Below are 18,573 nucleotides of genomic sequence, written 5' to 3' on the forward strand. Positions count from 1 at the left end.
CAACCACACACTCGGCAACCCTTGCATGTGATGAGGGCACCGCAGCTGCGGCACATCCATCAGATGGGGTGTGTAACGGTGATGTTGCAGCTGCGCCGCTTCCAAGCGGGGTGGCGCAGCTCCGATATCACTGCGCCAGCTCTGGCACTTTGGAGTGCCGCAGAAATTAGCCTCTTCCGGGCACTCCTTATTTGCTCCGCAGCAGTGCTGCGCAATTTGATTGCTGCAGCGCTCCTGTGGAACAAAGAGAGGCGCCAGGGAGGCGCCTCTTTCTGGCGGTCTGTACCCCCCCTAAGTTTCTGAAATCTGAAAATATAGGATGTAATCAAGTTACTGTCATTTAATTAGGTAATATCTTCCCTGGGTGGAATGGTGAAGATCTATTTCCTCCTTCACTCCACAGCCCTCTCATACCTCCCAAAATCTACTCTGGGAGTGGGGGGTTAGGGGAGACCCTCTGGAGTAAATGTGGATGAATGCAGAGCAGAGGAGGGGAGAGTTCTCCTTGAGAAATGTTATATGTAGTCTGGTATTTGAAGAGATATAATTATTTGTCCAGCTAGCTGGGTGGAATGTTGTTATATAAGTGCTATGAGCAGAAGCGAAAATTTATTAGTTTCCGTTTTACCATTGTATTATATAATAATTATATCCATAGTATTTCCATAAATTTTATATTTTACAGATCTTTTAAATGTAGATGTGGTCATATAGTAAAGCACACAGCTCATATTTTTTAAAAAAAGATTAATTGCAAAGCAACATCCTAAACATTAAACTCTGTTTAATGTAAGAATAGTCTTTGCACTGAACTGAAAGGAACAATTTGAAAAAGAATGGAATGTAATTCAGACATGCTATGACATCCTCAGGATAAGTTTTTCACTAGAAAGACAGGTTGCTTACCTGTCATTATGGCTCTTTGAGTGGTCATCTCTGCCTTCACAGAAATGGGCTTTTGTGCCTGGATAAGATCTAGGCAGAATTTTAGCTTGGTGGTAATCCTGCCAGCTATCTAACTTCCGCACATGTCCTAGACTGCCAAGCTACAGTCCCCTTAGTTTCAAAATCTACTGAGAATATAACAGACCTGAAAAGAGGGGAGGTAAGATGGGCTGTGGTAGGTCATGGATGACAATTCAAAGAACCACAGTTACAGGTAAACAACGTGTTCTTCTCCTTTGTAGTCTTTATGCCTCACACAAATAGGTGATTGTAAAGTTTACTAAAGGATGATGGGTCTGTTCACTGGAGAATAGAAGAAATAACAGCACGTCTAAAGTGAGCTTCCACCCTACCTCTGCAGTCTAGTCAGTAATGCTGAATATATTTAACAGCTGTGACCGTATGGCAACTTTACAAAATTCAGGCAAGGGAACACCGCAGAGGAAGCCATTACTCTTGTAGAGTGAGTGCTGAGGTCCACAGGAACAGGCAAACTCATAGAGGTGTATAGTCTCTACCACCCGTTTGGACAGTCACTGAGAGGATACTTGAAATCCCTTTTAAGGACCGCCATAACAGGAATGCAGATGTATGGTGTATGTAAAAGGTGAATGCCTGACACACATCCAGACTGGAGCACCTTATCCAATGGTGATGACACTGTAGACAGAATGTAGGTAGTACAGCATCTTGATTCAAATGGAATTGAAATGCTACTTTGGATAAGAATGTAACATCTGGATGAAGGATGACGTTATCATGGAGAAAAGAAAGGAAAGTTTTGCTAAATGGAATAGCTGTGGGCTCACTTGTCTGTCTTGCGAAAATGAATGCAGCTACAAGATGTCAAAAGGTTGAAAAGGCTTATGCATCAACTGTAGAAGAACTAATATTGGCAACCATGGTGGAATCGGAGCCAAAACTGGCAGATAAAGATGTGCTAAGCCTTTAAGAAACCTCTTTTCTACAGGGTCTGAAAAGAGAATGGTGGATGACAAGAGACACCAGTTGACGAGCTACAATTACTGCTAAGTATACTTTTAATGAAGAGAGAGTGAGACCCTGCTGTAATAGGTGAAGAAAGAAGTGCAGGATAATGCTCATATCAGGCTGATGAGAATGAACAATACCCTTTCCACTTGGGATCATGTGACCATCTGGTAGAATCTTTCCTTGAGGCTGCCAGAACTGCTGCCAACCTAGAAGAGGTCACAGGAGTATTCTCTGCACTGTTAGTCTCAAAATTTTGACATTGGGTTGCAGAACCTGCTCCAGCAAGTGGGACAGCAGCTTCAACAATGCAAGTGTCCCTTGGACTAGTGGAGTAGCAGTGCAAACCATGGCTTTGTGTGCCCATGCAGTTCCCCCAATATGGCATCAGACCTGTTTCTGTTGACACTCTCTACCACTTTCCCAAGTAGGGGGAATGAGAAAACAAATAAATCAGATGACTTGACCACCTTTGAAGAAATGCATCTCCCAGGGATCCTTGACTTTTCCCTGCCCTCAAGCAGAAGCGAAAGCATTTCTTGTTGGTCACAGTCATGGAGAGATCTGCGTGAGGTCTGCCCCAAATTGAAATTATGAGCTGGAAGGCCTGGTTTGACAGAGCTGATGCTTCGGCTTAGAAACGGAGGTGAGCACCACCCCCTACAATCGGACATAACTTGACAACATTGTCAAAGGGGAATACCTTTACCTTGAGAGAGAGAGAGAGAGCACAGTAGATAAACAAAGGGAGAAGAAACAACACAAAGTTACAGAAATATCAAGGGAGGAAGGTAATGAAATAAGAAATGAGGAAGCCACTTAACACAAAACACTCTGAGAGAAGTCACTCTGTCAGTGGATGGAAAGAAAGTGACTGGACAGTAGCTTGGTGGGTTAGGACATGCACGGTAAGTATGTAAGGGGTGAAGTTCCTGCCAGGCCACTCAGGTTTAGAACATTCCTATTGACTCTCTGCATAGGTGTGAAAACCCTTTATGTAAGGCACAGAAACCACAAAATGGTATATTTCACTAAAACTAGTAACACATGGATCACGGTGAACAGATTATTATAAACATTTGCAGATTGGTTGGCCCTGCTGAAATCACTAAGACTGCAGTCACAAAAAGTGAGTAGACAGCTTCAAAGGCTGTTGTTTATATATATGTATACAGGAAGTTTTTCTACACTTAATTTGTTTTTAAAAAGTCTGCATAACTGTACTCCAACCTTAAATAAACCAGTATGTGGTCTAGGAGCACTTGAAGTTAAAGCATGGTTGATACACCCAGTTGTATCTTTCCACCCCTGACCTTTCTCCAAGGCTTGAACAGAAAGGCTCGTCTTGCCTCACAGCTGTCTCGCAGTGGATGTGCCATCGGCGTTTGAAGCTCAACATGTCCAAGACGGAGCTTCTTGTCTTTCCTCCTAAGCCCACCCTTCAACACTCCTTTTCTGTCTCTGTGGACAACATTTCTATTCAACCAGTCCAGCAACCCCGCAGTCTTGGTTTTATCTTTGATTCTTCTCTGTCGTGTATCTCTCAGATCCAGACCACAGCCAAGGCTTGTAGATTCTTTCTATACAATATTGCCAAAATCTGACCATATCTCTCCGCCTCTACTGCCAAGATCCTGGTCACCCTAGTGATCTCACGACTTGATTACTGTAACGTCCTCCTGGCTGGCCTACCTCTTTCTCACCTCCGTCCTTTAATCTCTGTCCAGCATTCAGCTGCACGCATTATCACATCCGCCCACCGCTCTGACCATATCTCTCTGTGTTGGCATCCCTTCACTGGCTCCCCCTCCCTTTCTGCATTCAGTATAAGCTCCTGCTGTTGACGTTTAAAGCCCTCCATGGACTGGCCCCTCTTTACTTATCAGACCTTCTTTCTCCTCACCTTCCCACCAGGGCCCTCCGTTCTGGTAGTCAAGGTCTGCTGTCCCAGCCCAGGATTTCCTCTGCCCCATCTCGGATTCGCCCCTTTTCACTCGCTGCCCCTCACTCCTGGAACCTTCTTCCTCCGCGAGCAAGAGCCATCACTTCTTTAACCAGCTTCAAAACAGAGTTGAAGACCATCCTGTTCAGAGAAGCGTTCCCAGGCATTGCATAATTGTCACTTGCTATTTGATGTTCTTTTGTTGCCTGTTTTATTGAATCATTTCCTGTATTGCTATGTGTTTTATATGTATTATCCTACTAGAGAGGCCCCTTCCCCACCACCACTCCCTTTGTGTCGTGTCTTTTTAGATTGTAAGCATGAGGGCAGGGAACCGTCCAATTAAAAAGATTGTAAATTTACAGCGCTTTATAAATAAAGGTTAATAATAATAATAATAAATTGAAATTAAGTGTGGATTTAATTAGTTTTTAGATGGGAGGCCAGGAGATACCCTCTGTAAACTGTTTTAAGTGTTTTAAAATGAGAACAGGAGATAAGTAAACATCTGTGTAGGGACACACAAATGCATTACCTAAGTATGTTATTGTTTGCAGTATTGTTCTGCTGCAGCAGGGATACCACACTAAAGATTCACTTCCTGCTTTGACAAGGTTGCTGTAATGATGTAACTTTCTATTTTGAAATACCAGCTACAACTGTTAAATCAAAACATACTCAGTTAGTAATAATAACAATTCTTGTCTTTCAGACTTTGAATGTATTCTTGATAAAAACAAGAAGCCTCTTCCATATATGGACCAGAATGTTGTCGTAGCTGACTTGGAGAGGGTGCACTGGGGACAAGATGGCCAGTTCTTGGGAAGGAGAGGACTACCACCAGGCGCTCAGAGGTGGTTGTTGTTAAATGTATTTATTTCCTACCTTTTATCCAGTTTGAGATTCAACGTGGCTTATAACAGATAAAAAACACACTGTTAAAATACACAAAATGCAAAAGTGAACAGATTATTAAACTATCAAAAAAATCAAAACCAGTTAATAACATAAGATCAGTTGTGGCTGCCTGAGAGAGAGAAAATTAAGTGAAGCAAGGGGCAGCCCTCAGTGGCCAAGTCCTCCCACTGGGCTGAGTGAGGAAAAGCCTACCAGTCTCCCTTGCTCAATTGTGGAGGGGTCACTGCTGCTAGTGCTTCATTTCCAAGAGACAAGGAATTCTCCCCTACCTTCTCTTGGATGTAGAGGTCCTTCCACCCTTCTTTTCTGATGTAGGGACAGAAAATACCCAGGGCAATAGAAAGGGAGGCACTGCAGTGCACAGGTTTTCTCTCTGTGTGTCATGTGAAGGAAAGTCTCCAGCTTAGGAGATACATCAGAATCCTAAGCTAAACAAGATTGCCATATTTACAAGGTTGTGCAGCAGTGGTAAGAGAAGGCAGGAAAAAAAATCTGTTCCAGTCAGTCTAATTTTTCAGTGCCTGCCTTCTTTCACAGATGTTGTGCTTATAGTCTTTTTGTAGCCTAGATTTTGTTTTCAGGTTATTGTGTGTAGCACAACAGATTGGTATTTTTTTAAAAAAAAACTATGTGTTCATGTGTGAAAGTGAGTGGTCTATATTGTATTTTTATTCAGAATTGCGATAGAATTTCTTGATTCAAAAGCCTTTTGCAAAAACTCAAATCACCAAAAGGGAGAAACTGCTATGAAGAAGAGACATTTGGAGATCCTGGGCTACCAAGTTGTTCAGGTATGGTGCCTACTGTACATTTCATTAAAAAATATCATTATTGCTGGAGTATTTATTGTCATAAAGGTAGCCACATATTTGTGAAGATAATATAGACAAAATGTAATGTAAACAATATTTAATTTCATTTCACTTAATTTAATTTCAGATCCCTCATTTTGAATGGAATTCGATGGAATTGTCATCAAAGGATGCATGGCTAGAGTATCTAAAGAGGAAAATATTTGAGAAGCTCTGATGGCATTGTGCAGAGGACTGATATACAATCATGAAGCTATTTTATATGGACTATTATCATGGCATTTTAAATGTTTTTAACATTATAAACGTTTCAGTTTTTGAAACCTTGCTGGAGGCTGTGCAATGGAGTGTCTTTTGGTTGGGATGTAACAGTAATAGAAGCCAAATCTTCCATTCTGATTCTTAGCCAAATTCAATTTTATTCATTGATACAGCAGAATTTACTTCAAATTCAAACTGTTAGTAAAAACTAGATGGGCTTTTACACCTACAGAGGTTAATGCACATGTAAAACAGATATATTAACAGGTCAGTCAATAAAATTACTTATCAGAGTCTGTACAGGGTAGCTTTACACAACAAAACAAGATGGCACAATATTGTCAGATTAGTCAGTCTTTTGATTTACAGCTTTGACAGCTTAAACAGATTTAGGCCAACAGAAAGACAAGAGGCTCCAGAAGCATAACGGATTTCTTTCAGCATGCCACACCATTCTTTCTTCTCATCATCATACCTGCAGGGGCAGAAGTTAATATATGTAAGCATGGTACATCTTGGCACAACATGGACTTCAAAAAACAACAGATGAATGATACCTAAATTTCAAAGAACTCACTTTCTAGTACAACAGCCTGTTTTACATAAATGAGAAAAAATTGTTAATGTAAGGATGGACCTGCATATTTTGTGTTAACACTGCTTCACAATGTAGCAGCATGTACAGGCTCTACAGGTATGTTCCAGGTTGTGTAGTCATTGTATGCAAAACCTGCATGGGCTCATGGTTGCCCATTGTGAGCCAAGAATGCATTTTAGGGAAAGAGCAAGTGTGGTAGTCAAATTTAGGACGCCATTACTAATCCCACTGGAACACAGTCAGAAAAACACTGATTTCTATCATTACTCCCATCTGTATTTACAAATAGCAGTCATTGGCCCAGTACAGACCAAAGAAAAGGGGCGGTCCGCAGCCGCCCCTTTCCGCAGAGGATTGGGGCCAGGGCAGCCATACCAGCAGCCCAGAGGCCCCAATCCGGCGCTTTTCCAAGCCACGGAGAAGCAGCAAAATGCCGCTTCCTTGTGGCATGGAAAGGGGTATTCTTGGGGCTTCATGCCTCTGGACACCCTGGGAGCCAGAGCTATGAGAGAAAGGAGCCACTCGGCCCCTTTCTCCCTGTCGTCGTTCCCACAGCTGTTTGGTGGCTGCTGAAACGAGGTGCACTCCCAGAAGGAGCTCCGTTTCAGAGCTTCTTGCGCCACAGCCAGGCCATCATAAGCGGCCTGGGGAAGCACAAAAACTTCACGCCCACACTGTGCCATTTGGAGGTGGCGAGTGCATGACATAATGGTGGCGCCCGTGTACACAGGGCGCCGCCATTATTGCACCGCTGGCACGTATTAGGATTAGGGAGTGTGTATTAGGGTTAGGGTGCGTGCTCCCTAACTAATACCGGCGCTGGTACACCACTTGTTGGCGGTCTGTACTGCGCCTTTGACTAGAATCCCATTATAAAAGGCACAGTTATAGTTCTAACTGTAATTCAGCACCCTGTATTATTTGATGCCTCATTTTACTATGGTTATCTTAGCTCTACTCTGAAGCTCTGTTCAATCTTCACTACCATTTCATGAATACTTTTTTTCCCTCAAAAAAGCTTCAATAGGATATTTCCATTTCACACTGAAATGGACCAACAAGAATCTGGTACAACCTCCTTGGCAACGAACAGACCACATCATCCACCAGCTGCTAGCACAGGCTTTCCTCCACAGTTCATACCACCTTTTGCCAGATCTGGAGATAAGAGTGCTTACAGGACAAACACCTATATAACTGACTGGTGTAACCGTGCAAATATCTGGCCTGTTTGTGAATGAAGAGGTTACTGCATCTGAATAAATACTAATTTGTCATGTGTTGATTTAACCTGGTGTCAAATGTGCAAAAACATGAGCATTGTTTAATAATTCAAGCAGTACAATATTTTGAAATAAAAAACTTGAAATTGATATAAATTCACATATAAGTTCACACTATGACAAAAAAAACTTCAAAATTATGGCTGGCATTTTCTATCAGATTGTTCAAGGAGATGTGTGGGAATGTCACTTGCTTTCCAGTCATCAGAGGAACAGACCCCCATCAATCACAGTGACTGCCTGGTAAATGGGGACTTTAAGCATAGTCCTAATCTATTCCCTAAAGCATGTACATATTGGGATTGTGAATATGAACCAGTTCTAGGTTATACAAATGTTCTAGGTTATACATTCATAACTGCCTTAGTGAATTCTGGCCCATGTATACATTTAAGGAATTTACCAAAAAGAAGTTAAATATTCCCTGAACATTTTAGATGATTGCACATTAGATTGGTTTGAAATATCTTCATGTCTTTGGCTAGCAGAAAGAATGATAATAAAACAGAACTTACTTCCAGATATCATTAACCTCATTCGGTGCAAATTCTTTTGATTCAAGTTGAACCATGGCAAAACCACCAATAGCATACAAGGAGCCAGACAGCTCAACTAAACTGATAGAGCTTCTCTCCTGTGGGAACTCTGGCATAACTTCCCATCTGTAATTTAACAAAACATAACATTTTTATATTGCAACACCATAGAAAAAGCATCTGTATATTTAAAACCAGTGGGTTATGTCCATTGTTTTCACTCTACTTACTGTATCTACTCATATATAAGTCTAGAAAATTTAGTAAAAAAAATTGACCCAAAAAACCTGGGTCGACTTATCCACAGGGTCAATGTAAGTATCCCGGCGCATTCGTATCCCGGGGTACCACTGTACTGTATTTTAACTCTTATTAAAAAAAGGAACCATGCCCTGGTAAAAAGTGATCGCTGAATCTCTTCTTAGAACACCAAAAAGAAGCATCAAACCCTTTTATTATCCCAGTCAGCCAGCCTTTAGGGTGAGCCTGTCAAAAATTTTTAAGATCTTACCATTGTTTTTCTTTGCTTTCTCCTTTACATCTTTTGTTACATGCTGCTATGTTTTACCCTTGACTTAGCCACAGGTCATGTCAAAATCCATATTTGGCCCAAAAACCTGCCCTTGACTTATACATGAGGTTGACCTATAGTCAAGTATATACGGGCATGTAAGGAGCTCTGCTGTGAATATAACTCTTCACTGGATGGGATGAAAATAGGTACAAACTACATACAGATAATGTTTTGAGAATAATGTGGCCATGATTTGATTCATTTCTATGGCTGCATGGTTCTGTCCTGAAACTGGAATTTGCTTCACAGAAAAATGTGGAAATGACATGATCGTGTGCAAATCTAGCTGTCAGTGATGTCGCAGAGCTATATTATGTAAAAAACAACACTGATTTTGGAAACATTAACACAAAGCATGGAAGCTACTAGACTGATGACAATTCAACAATGGAAATATTCCTCACGTTATGAAGGGGACAACAGGAACAATAAGCATTAATAATAAACTGTCAGCAAGATGTTCCCAGACATCAAGGAAAAAATTCTGCTCAAGAAACATGGCCATATAGAAAATAAATGCTTAAGATGAACTCATGCAACAAGGGAACTTAAATACATTTAATATTCATGCACATTGTTTCTGATTGTTCAAACCGAGCCTTTCTGGCAGAGGAATGGGATGATCTTCCCTTCCATGGCCGACACTCATTTGAAATATGTTTCAAGAGTACAGATGAGAATCATGTTGTCCACAGACTGCATCCAGCCCTTGCAATCCCAACCCACTCCCAAAAAGTTGTTTTTCAGCTGAAAAAAACACATGTAAAAATTGCACATCTATTCTACAGAGGAAATTCCAAACTCAGCAGGCAGGCATGGAAGTGATCCAGTCCCATTAATTTCATCAACAATATTTCACTTTAAAGTGCTTATCAAAAATACGACATAACAATGGACAGACTCCAGAAGGACACCCACCGTGAGCCATGTTTTTAAGAGAGAGAACAGACAATGCACTAACTTGTTAGTGGTGAGATCAAATGCTTCAACAGACGCTGAGAGGCCGTCTTCAGTAACACCTCCTGCAACCACAATTTTGCCTTTATGAACAGCAATACCAAACATAGACCGAGCCACTTTCATAGGAGGAAGATCACGCCAGTCTCCCCTCTTGGAATTGTATATGAATACCCTGTTAGTGCATTTTCTGTGGAACAAAAGAAACAATGTAAAAAAATAACAACCACAATTCAGGAATCACAGCAGGAAAGCTTCAGCAATACCTTGCAAAACATTTCAGTCTGAATGTTACGGTACATTAAGAAGCCAAGCCCTCCCTCCAGTCCAGCTCCCCTGATCCAGGCCTCGGAGGTAGAGAAGAACTGCTGGCCCTCATCCCCTTCCCCACCACCACTCCCTTTTCCTTTTGTGTCATGTCTTTTTAGATTGTAAGCCTTAGGGCAGGGAACTGTCCAATTAAAAAGATTGTATGTACAGCGCTGTGTAAATTTACAGTGCTTTATAAATAAAAGTTAATAATAATATTCAGACATATATATCTAAAACTAGAATAATTTCCAAAACAAAAACTATCCAAAAAAGATCTGGATATAGAGATGAAACACAATTATCCAATGGATATAATAGAGAATAATAATATATGAGCATTTAATGATGCCTTTGGTTCTTTTTAAAGCCTCTGTTGCACTTACACTGTAGGTGTCACTTTCCTAAGAATTTCCTCCAGTCTCAGGATTCTTTCCTCCATTCTCAGGTGAGAATGTTAGCTCTCAGCCTGGTCTTAAGATATATCATTAAGAAAAGTGGAAATCTATGGGTTGGACCCAGGATCTGCTTTCCAGGAATTTAAGGTGCCTCTGCTTAGTTTTCAGGGATTTTCCTTTCCTTGCACACCCACCAAGCACACCCCCACCAATACCTAATCCATTTGGGGAGGAGTAATAAAATCTGCTTCAGCCAACTGAGCTGCACACACATAAATGTGGATCCAACCATTCAATTAAATAATCATATTTATAATTGAAATAGTAGCAGTAGTACTAGTGATGATGATGATGGTGATAATATTCTCTTCCTGCATTGAAATGTAGCATTACTTTACACCTTAGTTGCACTATGCCACCACATGTCAGAATTGTTGCAATGCCGTACCAAATGCACACTGCACACTGATGTGAATGTGCAACTACGCAATCAATGCACAATGATGTGAAGTGATACCAGAAACATAACTATGTAAAACACCAACAGACTACCAGCCAAAAATGTTTTAATGGGTCGATTCCCTGAGCCAGAATGAGAAGCTGGGTCTGGAAGGGCTCAATTGCCTCTGACCATGCCCCCTAGCTTTCTCTCACCATGGCAAAACTGCCTCGGTATATGATTTGAAATATGTCTCCCTGTTCCAGGGAGGCCAGCAAATTATGCATCACTCCCTAATATCTCTGACATGGGAGTGATGCAGATTGCTGACCAACCCTGGAAACAAGACAAAACACAATAATGAGACAGACACCAAAACATGGGTTGAAAATTGGGCTATTTTATTAACTTGATCTATTTATTGATTTCTTAAGAGAACTGCAACTAAGAAGGGAGAGTAACCTAATGTGAGAGTAGTTGCAGCAGGTGGTCTTTTCTCCAGATCACTTCAGCAACTTTCCCTGGGCGATCACATCTGAGCCCCAAAGAGAACCCAAAAGCTAGGTTACTCCCTGGCCGGCCCATCAGGAAGGACAACCAGAAAGTCCCTCTCCCAATCCCCAAGGATCAAAGAGAGAGTTTATCCTTCAGGCCAGCCTCAAGAGCTATCTCTTTCCCCACCTCCCCGGCCCCAAGACTTAAAGAGGTAGTTTCAGAGACCTCCCTTCCACCAAAACAGTGACCTATGTACAATTCACTGGATTTTATGTATAATTAACTCAGTATAGCATGATGCAGAAAATATGTACTCAAAGTCTGCAATCTATATGAATCATATTCTCCATGTTAGCCTACCTGGCAGACAGAGATTAGACCTAGGAAAGAAAATGTATGCCGCTTAAGAATGCTGGAGAGATATCCTTGCATCAGTAAAGCAGCAGCTATGGAGGAAAAGCAGAGAACTCTGCTAGCTCTTCCACCTTAGATCCATAGACTCATAGAGTTGAAAGAGACCACAGGGGCCATCTAGTCCAACCCTGTTATGCAGGAATTCACAATCAAAGCATCCCCGACAGATGGCCATCCAGCCTCTGTTTAAAAGCCTCCAAAGAAGGAGACTCCATCACACTCCAAGGCAGCATATTCCATTGTTAAATAGCTCTGACCATCAGGAAGTTTCTCCTAAGATTTAGGTGGAATCTCTTCCTGTAGTTTGAATCCACTGCATTTTGTCTTAGTCTCTAGAGCCATGGAAAACAAGGCTCATCCCTCTTTGATATGACAGCCCTTCAGATATTTAAACATGACTCTCATATACACTCTTAAACTTCTTTTCATCAGGCTAAACATTCCCAGCTCCCCAAGCCTCTCCTCATAGGGCATGGCTTCTAGACCTTTCACAATGTTGGTCGCCTTCCTCTGGACACACCCTCCTCTGGACCTTCTTAGCATACAAGAAGACCTGGGCTGCAGATTTTGGGCACTACCCTGAGCAGATTGTTTTTAATGCTGCATATTTCAGGATGCCAATTTCCATGTCTTAGACTAGATTCCAGTGTAGAATATACACAGTCATACATAGCCAAATTCATAGAGTTAGTGGTGGTGGTGATATTGTACAAGCATAAAAACAAGGGTATTTGTTGCTTGTAGGGTCACAAGAAAAGGACTAACAATTTTATGATTAAACTCTTCATTTGTATTTTTTAAAGCTGATTTTAAAGGAATATATATTTATTTAAGCTACAGATGTTGAAAAAAAAACCATTTTATTCTATGAATACATTAACCACTTTTTCTCTATGGTGCATCACAGAAGTACCCAAAGAAAGCAATAGCTCATCTCATTGTCACAACTGGTTTCCGCTTCTTAATATGGTTGTGTTCTATGACATAATCTATCCATTAATTCTGAAATGGTAAGCAGATGGTAAACATTCTCAGCTTCCTGCCCTTCAGCAGCTGGCTGCGTGAAGGCAAAGTCATCCTCCCAGACATCTGGACCCTGGGCAAATCTGAAAGGATGCCTTTATCTTCCTGTGACTGGCTGCTAAAGCACAGTCAGTCACTGCCTGGCCACACTATCATCTCAGGGCCATGAGTGGGATGCCATAGCATCAGAACCACTGTATTCAGGGGGAGGGTGCAGACAGCAGAGCTGAACACCTCCATCCACACTGACCCATATAGAATTGTATTTTGACATTGAACCTGCATATGCCAGTAACAAAATTCTAAGCAGGTACTTACTTATCATCAGTCTTTCCTCCAAGACAATATATAGTTCCATTGTGTGAAGTTGTAGCATGACCATACACTTTGAGTGGAAGCTTCTTGGCCTCACTCCATTTGACTGATCTGGAAGGAAAGGAACATGAGCAGGCATTTAATTTGATAAATAATAAGTAAAAAGCCTATAATACAGTAACATTAAACAACCTACGTGGCATCGTAGCATAATACTGAATCCAGAGATTCCTCAGTTTGGAGGTCTTTGCCTGCAATTACATAGATTTTGTTCTCTGATTCTCCCAGTCCAAACAGGCATCTGGCTGATGGCAGTGGAGGAAGGCCAACCCACTCAGAAGTGACAGTATCCAGCTTTTTCAAAATGTAGAATAAGAAATGTTAGCATATATAGCATTGCAATTACAAACAACTACACAACAGCTCCTAAAATTTCTTGCAAATACTGGAAAACTCTACAAATTATGAAATAACTAGTTTAGTCCCATCCCACAAGCTCCCACAAAAATCTATACATGTTCCCCTGATAATTATCAAAGTTTGCCACTTGTGCTATAATGTTCCCTTTACAATTATTTATTTAAATTTTATATTCCAGAGGCGATTTCCTTTTTTATTTTCCCAAAAGATTATTCTATTTATTTGGATCTAATTTTCATTAATGTGGTAACACTATGGCTTAAATCAAACCTATAAAACCAATGGGATCTATATAAGTGTTGACTTACCACTCAGTAATTCAATCAGTCTGCTTTGGTTGGGTCTAGCAACTGAATGCTAGGCCTACATCTGGGTTGCTGCTCCTCAGACTCAGTTAAACAGCAACAAGAAGTACATTCATACTACAGTTCGGTCTCACTTCAACTGCCATGGCTCCATCCTAGGGAATTGTTGGATCAGTAGTTTGGCAAAGTACTTAACATTACCTTAAGAAATATCCTACAGATCTGTAGCAGAGAATTCTAAATACCTCAACAAACTACAACTCCCAGGATTCCACTGGATGGAGCCATGAGAGTTAAAGTGGTGTCAAACTGTTATAACTGTTTGGCGTAGATACACTTTGCTATACATTTTACTCATTGTGAAAAGGAACTCCCTATTCCCTGAATCTTTCATGGAAGGCCATATATAGAGTGATGAACATGTTTGCTAACCCACCTACCCACCCTCTTTGAATTTGCAGTAATCACTTTAAAGAAAGCTGTTTGCTGCACAAAACCAAGGCAAGACTTGATTCCCTCTCTTCACAAGGGGAGACTGATTTTTCAGATTAAATTTTTCATAATCTACATTTCCATTCATAGCACTCATGCTGCACACAGACAAGGTGTCCAGAAGAAGGGTCATAGCCCAATGATCTCCCAAAACATGTTAGTTTTCTATGTGAAAAAGGTGGAAGTATGTGAATAAGATCTCCTGGGCTTTGTTTAAAGTTAGAAGCAGCTATGTAGCTGAGGGAAGATTTGACTGTTTCACCCTTTTCCTTTATGTTAACTTCCTAACATAAAAATATTCCCTCCCCCAGCTATTTGCTAAAGAGTGAAAATACATAGCTTCCTTTGTTTTCTTCTTCAGGTCAGAGGGCACCTTTCCTTCCTACACATTGGTTTGTTCAACAAGTCAGGATCAAACCATAGTTTACAATCCTGGTTTGCTAACAAACTGGTGGTTATCCCTCGCCTTCAATAACCAGAGTTCCTCAAATCCAGATTATAACAGGAACTCTAACTGCTCTATAAGCAGAAGCAGACGTTTCTGATCTCCAGCCACACCACAGGAGACTAGAGGAGAGACCCTGTGAGCTCAAGATTTGCTGATGCTTGTGCTTGTTGACCTAGAAGTCTACATGTGCTCAGAGTGCATACAGGGGAATTAGATCTGCAAGAGCAAAGGAGTGTCCATGATATCTACTTCCTGTTCTGGAATGAATGAATGAATGAATGAAGAAACCCTTGTGAGGTGAAGAGCTCCATCTGTATTGTGAGGACATACCATACCCATCAGAAATGGAAATGTCAAACTCCATTAAGGAAAAATATAAAAGAAATGTAGACAGTGCATAAAGATAGACAAGGCACATGAAATAACTAAGAACATAAGACAAGTGATGCTGGACTAGACCAAAAACCTATATACTCTAGTAGTCTCTTCACATGGTGGTCAACCAATTTCTATACAAAACCCACAAGAGCTACACAAATGCAACTACAGCCTCTTGCATTCAGGGACAACTGATATGCAGATGTATACTACCGCCTACTGATACCTCCCATTCTCTATGGGTATGTCTAATCTCTTTTTAAAACCTTTAAAGTTAGTAGCCATCACTACGTCATGTGACAGTAAATCCCACAGTTTAACGTCATGTTACTACAGAGTATGCCAAATGTTCACCTGTACAATCATTTAAGAGAGTGGGTTCTTGCCCATTGGTTCTGCCTCCACCCCACCCCACTTTTGCCAGAAGGTCTGAAAGAAGATGCTCAAGTACAAATAGTATGTGATTAGACTCTTCTGGACTGAAAGTACTTAGAAGGCATGCTATGATCAAATGCTCTCCAGCTAAATGTCTCAGCTCTGTTATTACAACAGAGTGGCACAGTGCTAACCGTTTCTGTTATAAAACCAATACTATGCCTCTTTCTTTTACATGTACATTTCATAGTACAGCACAGCTGTTTCTGTTTTGAAATGTTTTTTTAAAAAAGCTTTGGGGGGAGGGGAAGATATAGTGCAAATTAGACCATGTAGAATCTACTAATACAGTGGGCCCTTGGTATCCACTGGGTTTTGATTTTAAGATCCCCCCTGTGGATACCAAATTCTGTGGATCCTCAAGTCTCATCAAATACAATGGTGTGGTAATATGGTGCCCCTTAAGTAAATATATATATGAATTTGGATTATATATATATATATATATATATATATATATATATATGCCATGGATGGGTGAATCCGTGGATGCAGAATCTGTGGATATGGAATTCTGACTGAATTGACATTTTAAGATTCATAGAGAAATTATGGGATACATTATTAAACATCTTTGGTTCTCTAGTCACTTATGATGATAAATTAGGATACAACAAATGCAAAATTTATATAGACCAAGGGATGATGATTTAAAGATTATATTCCAAAGATCTATAGAAAAGCAATGTCTTTATTATGTCAACCTAATTTTTTAAAATCCCTTTATCTCCCTTCAATAGTGAAATAACAACGAGAAACAAGAGAGGGATTCATACCTGGAAAAAGTATGACTGGAAAGGCTGCTCTTTGTTCTCTTCATCCACATACAGTCCTCCAACCACATAGACCTGTTTTTGTTTAGTGACAATGCTGGAATGATTTCTAGGAATCTGTTCTGACAGTGCTGCCAAGTAACATTCATTCTCTGTAGGGTCATAAGCCACAGAAGCAGTATCATTGATGAGAAGAATGAGATCTTTCACAAACATCCCATGTCTTGGGATATCATTTAGATATCCAGGGAGTAAGTCCTCATCCCCTACATCACCATTAACCTCGCCTTTGGCTGAGTTTCCTGCACTTTTAGTAGGCTCAGGCAGTTTCCCAGCAAAGGCATCTTTAATAACCTTGATCTTTTTGGAAATATCTGGATTGCTTTTGATTATCTCATCTTTTTCAACATGTTCTTTGAAGTATTTCTCATCCATCAGGCGAAAACGGATACAGTCAAAGACCTCTCCCAGAGTCTTCATTTTATTTTCTTTATCTTTCTTCACCCATCTCATTACGGCCTCGAAAACCACTTCCTCCTTTTCAACGTTCAAGCCGTCTTGTGAAATAATCGAGATGAGTTCATGGGGGGCAAGCTGTATGAAATCCTCTTCTTTGCAAATCTTCACAAAGTGGTCTGACACAAAATCGCGGGCAGAGAGGGCAAGTCTTGGACAGTCAAGGAGGATACCCAACCTAAGGATGGCCAGGCAGTTACCCACAGCAAGCCTTTTTTGAAGATACGAAACACACACTGTGAAGACGGAGGGAATTTGAAAACGGCTTGCCAAGGCAAAAATATCTTGAACGTTAGAATCATCAAGGTCTATACTGGCGGAATAAAGGTACTTAATAATCATATCAAGGATGACAGGATCAACATTGTCAAGGACTATCTCTTTCTTTTTCTCCTCACTTTGTTCAGAAAAGAAGTACTCACGGAAATAAGGACTACAGGCCGACAGAATCAGTCTGTGACACGGAAGGCTTTTATCCCCAGCTTTAAGGGAACAATCAACAAACCTCTTCTCTTCCAAAAGCTCCCTGAGGCCATCTTGCAGAAGAGTGGATTGATAAAGTCGAAGCTCTTCAGCAAGTTCTCTTTGAGAATTCATTTTGATGAAGATCTGGGCAAGGAGCTAAGAGAGAGAACCCTCTTGCTGGTACTTAGGTCTCCCTGAAAAAGGCAGATCGGTGTACTTTGCCCAGCTTGAAGCTTCTGTAATTTAATCTTGACAGCTAAATATAGATGCAGACTTTCACAAGCTGGAATTTCGGATGGATGGTGTGGAAAGAAGAGTGGAGTTTGCAGCTGTCATGCATTGAAAGAAGCAACTGTTGCTTTTAGTCACTAGGGAATCAGTTTTACTCAGTTACACACACTGAATCACTGAGATTACTTGTAGAATATACTTAGCACCCTGAGTTAGCAAGGAGTCAGAATTAGATCCAAAGGTAGTTGCTATGAAATAGGTCTCAAAAACATTCTTGTTATTTAATACTCTCAAGCATGATTTTAAAATATGGAGGTCATCAGGTGAATGATGTCCATTCATAAGAATGAAAACCATTTAAAAGGTAATCTTTTAAACAAATTAAGCCACTTCATACACCTAGGAAAAGAAACTCCTAAGTAACCAATACCTAGAAAGTTAATTGTGCTACACAATGGTAAAATGTTAACTGATTGAACACATTGACCAGCTTCAGTGACAGAGAGAAAAAAGAAAGTCTCCTAAGTACACAGCAGCCAAGATGACCAGACATGTCCTACATTTCAACCTTTTCTTCAGGAGGAATGTAAAAATGTCCTCAGTTTCAGCATGACTAAAAAGGATGAATTTACATTTATATTAGTGTTTTTAGCTTTTATTTTGTAATGTCCTACATTTTTCTTGAACGGCTTACATTTTGCAGTGCCTTATCTTCCTCGGTGGTTATGACACCTGGTCACCCTGAAAGCAGCAAGAATACATAAATGAATCAAATCTCAAAATTTTAACACACTTCAGTAATCCTGTTAGTGTTAACATGGGGGATAGACATAATATTCATCCAGGGTGGGGGCGTGGTAAACATTTAATAATAATAATAATAATAATAATAATAATTTGT

The 18,573-nt window shown here is 40.5% G+C and overlaps 2 protein-coding genes across 2 annotated transcripts in view; one reads left to right on the forward strand and one right to left on the reverse strand.

Annotated features, from left to right (window-relative positions):
* The window catches only part of FASTKD1 (FASTK mitochondrial RNA regulator 1), a 41,997-nt gene extending 35,911 nt beyond the window's left edge, over positions 1 to 6,086 (forward strand). The window contains exons 14-16 of the mRNA XM_089519806.1: positions 4,590 to 4,731; positions 5,472 to 5,586; positions 5,735 to 6,086. Coding sequence (XP_089375932.1) covers positions 4,590 to 4,731; positions 5,472 to 5,586; positions 5,735 to 5,824 — 347 coding nt within the window. The 3' untranslated portion in view covers positions 5,825 to 6,086. The remainder of the gene's footprint in view (positions 1 to 4,589; positions 4,732 to 5,471; positions 5,587 to 5,734) is intronic.
* On the reverse strand, positions 6,001 to 17,650 carry KLHL41 (kelch like family member 41). Its single transcript, XM_089519800.1, has 6 exons — positions 16,464 to 17,650; positions 13,406 to 13,563; positions 13,213 to 13,320; positions 9,821 to 10,006; positions 8,265 to 8,411; positions 6,001 to 6,343 (listed from the first exon to the last, which is right to left on the reverse strand). The coding sequence occupies exons 1-6, from the start codon at positions 17,571 to 17,573 to the stop codon at positions 6,232 to 6,234; spliced, it is 1,821 nt and encodes a 606-aa protein (XP_089375926.1). The 5' UTR covers positions 17,574 to 17,650; the 3' UTR covers positions 6,001 to 6,231.
* Positions 17,651 to 18,573: the final 923 nt, after the last annotated feature.

This window comes from Sceloporus occidentalis, unplaced genomic scaffold, assembly GCF_023333645.1.
Source record: "Sceloporus occidentalis isolate IW3139 unplaced genomic scaffold, rSceOcc1.0.p SCAF_4, whole genome shotgun sequence".
NCBI classification, from domain to species: domain Eukaryota; kingdom Metazoa; phylum Chordata; class Lepidosauria; order Squamata; family Phrynosomatidae; genus Sceloporus; species Sceloporus occidentalis.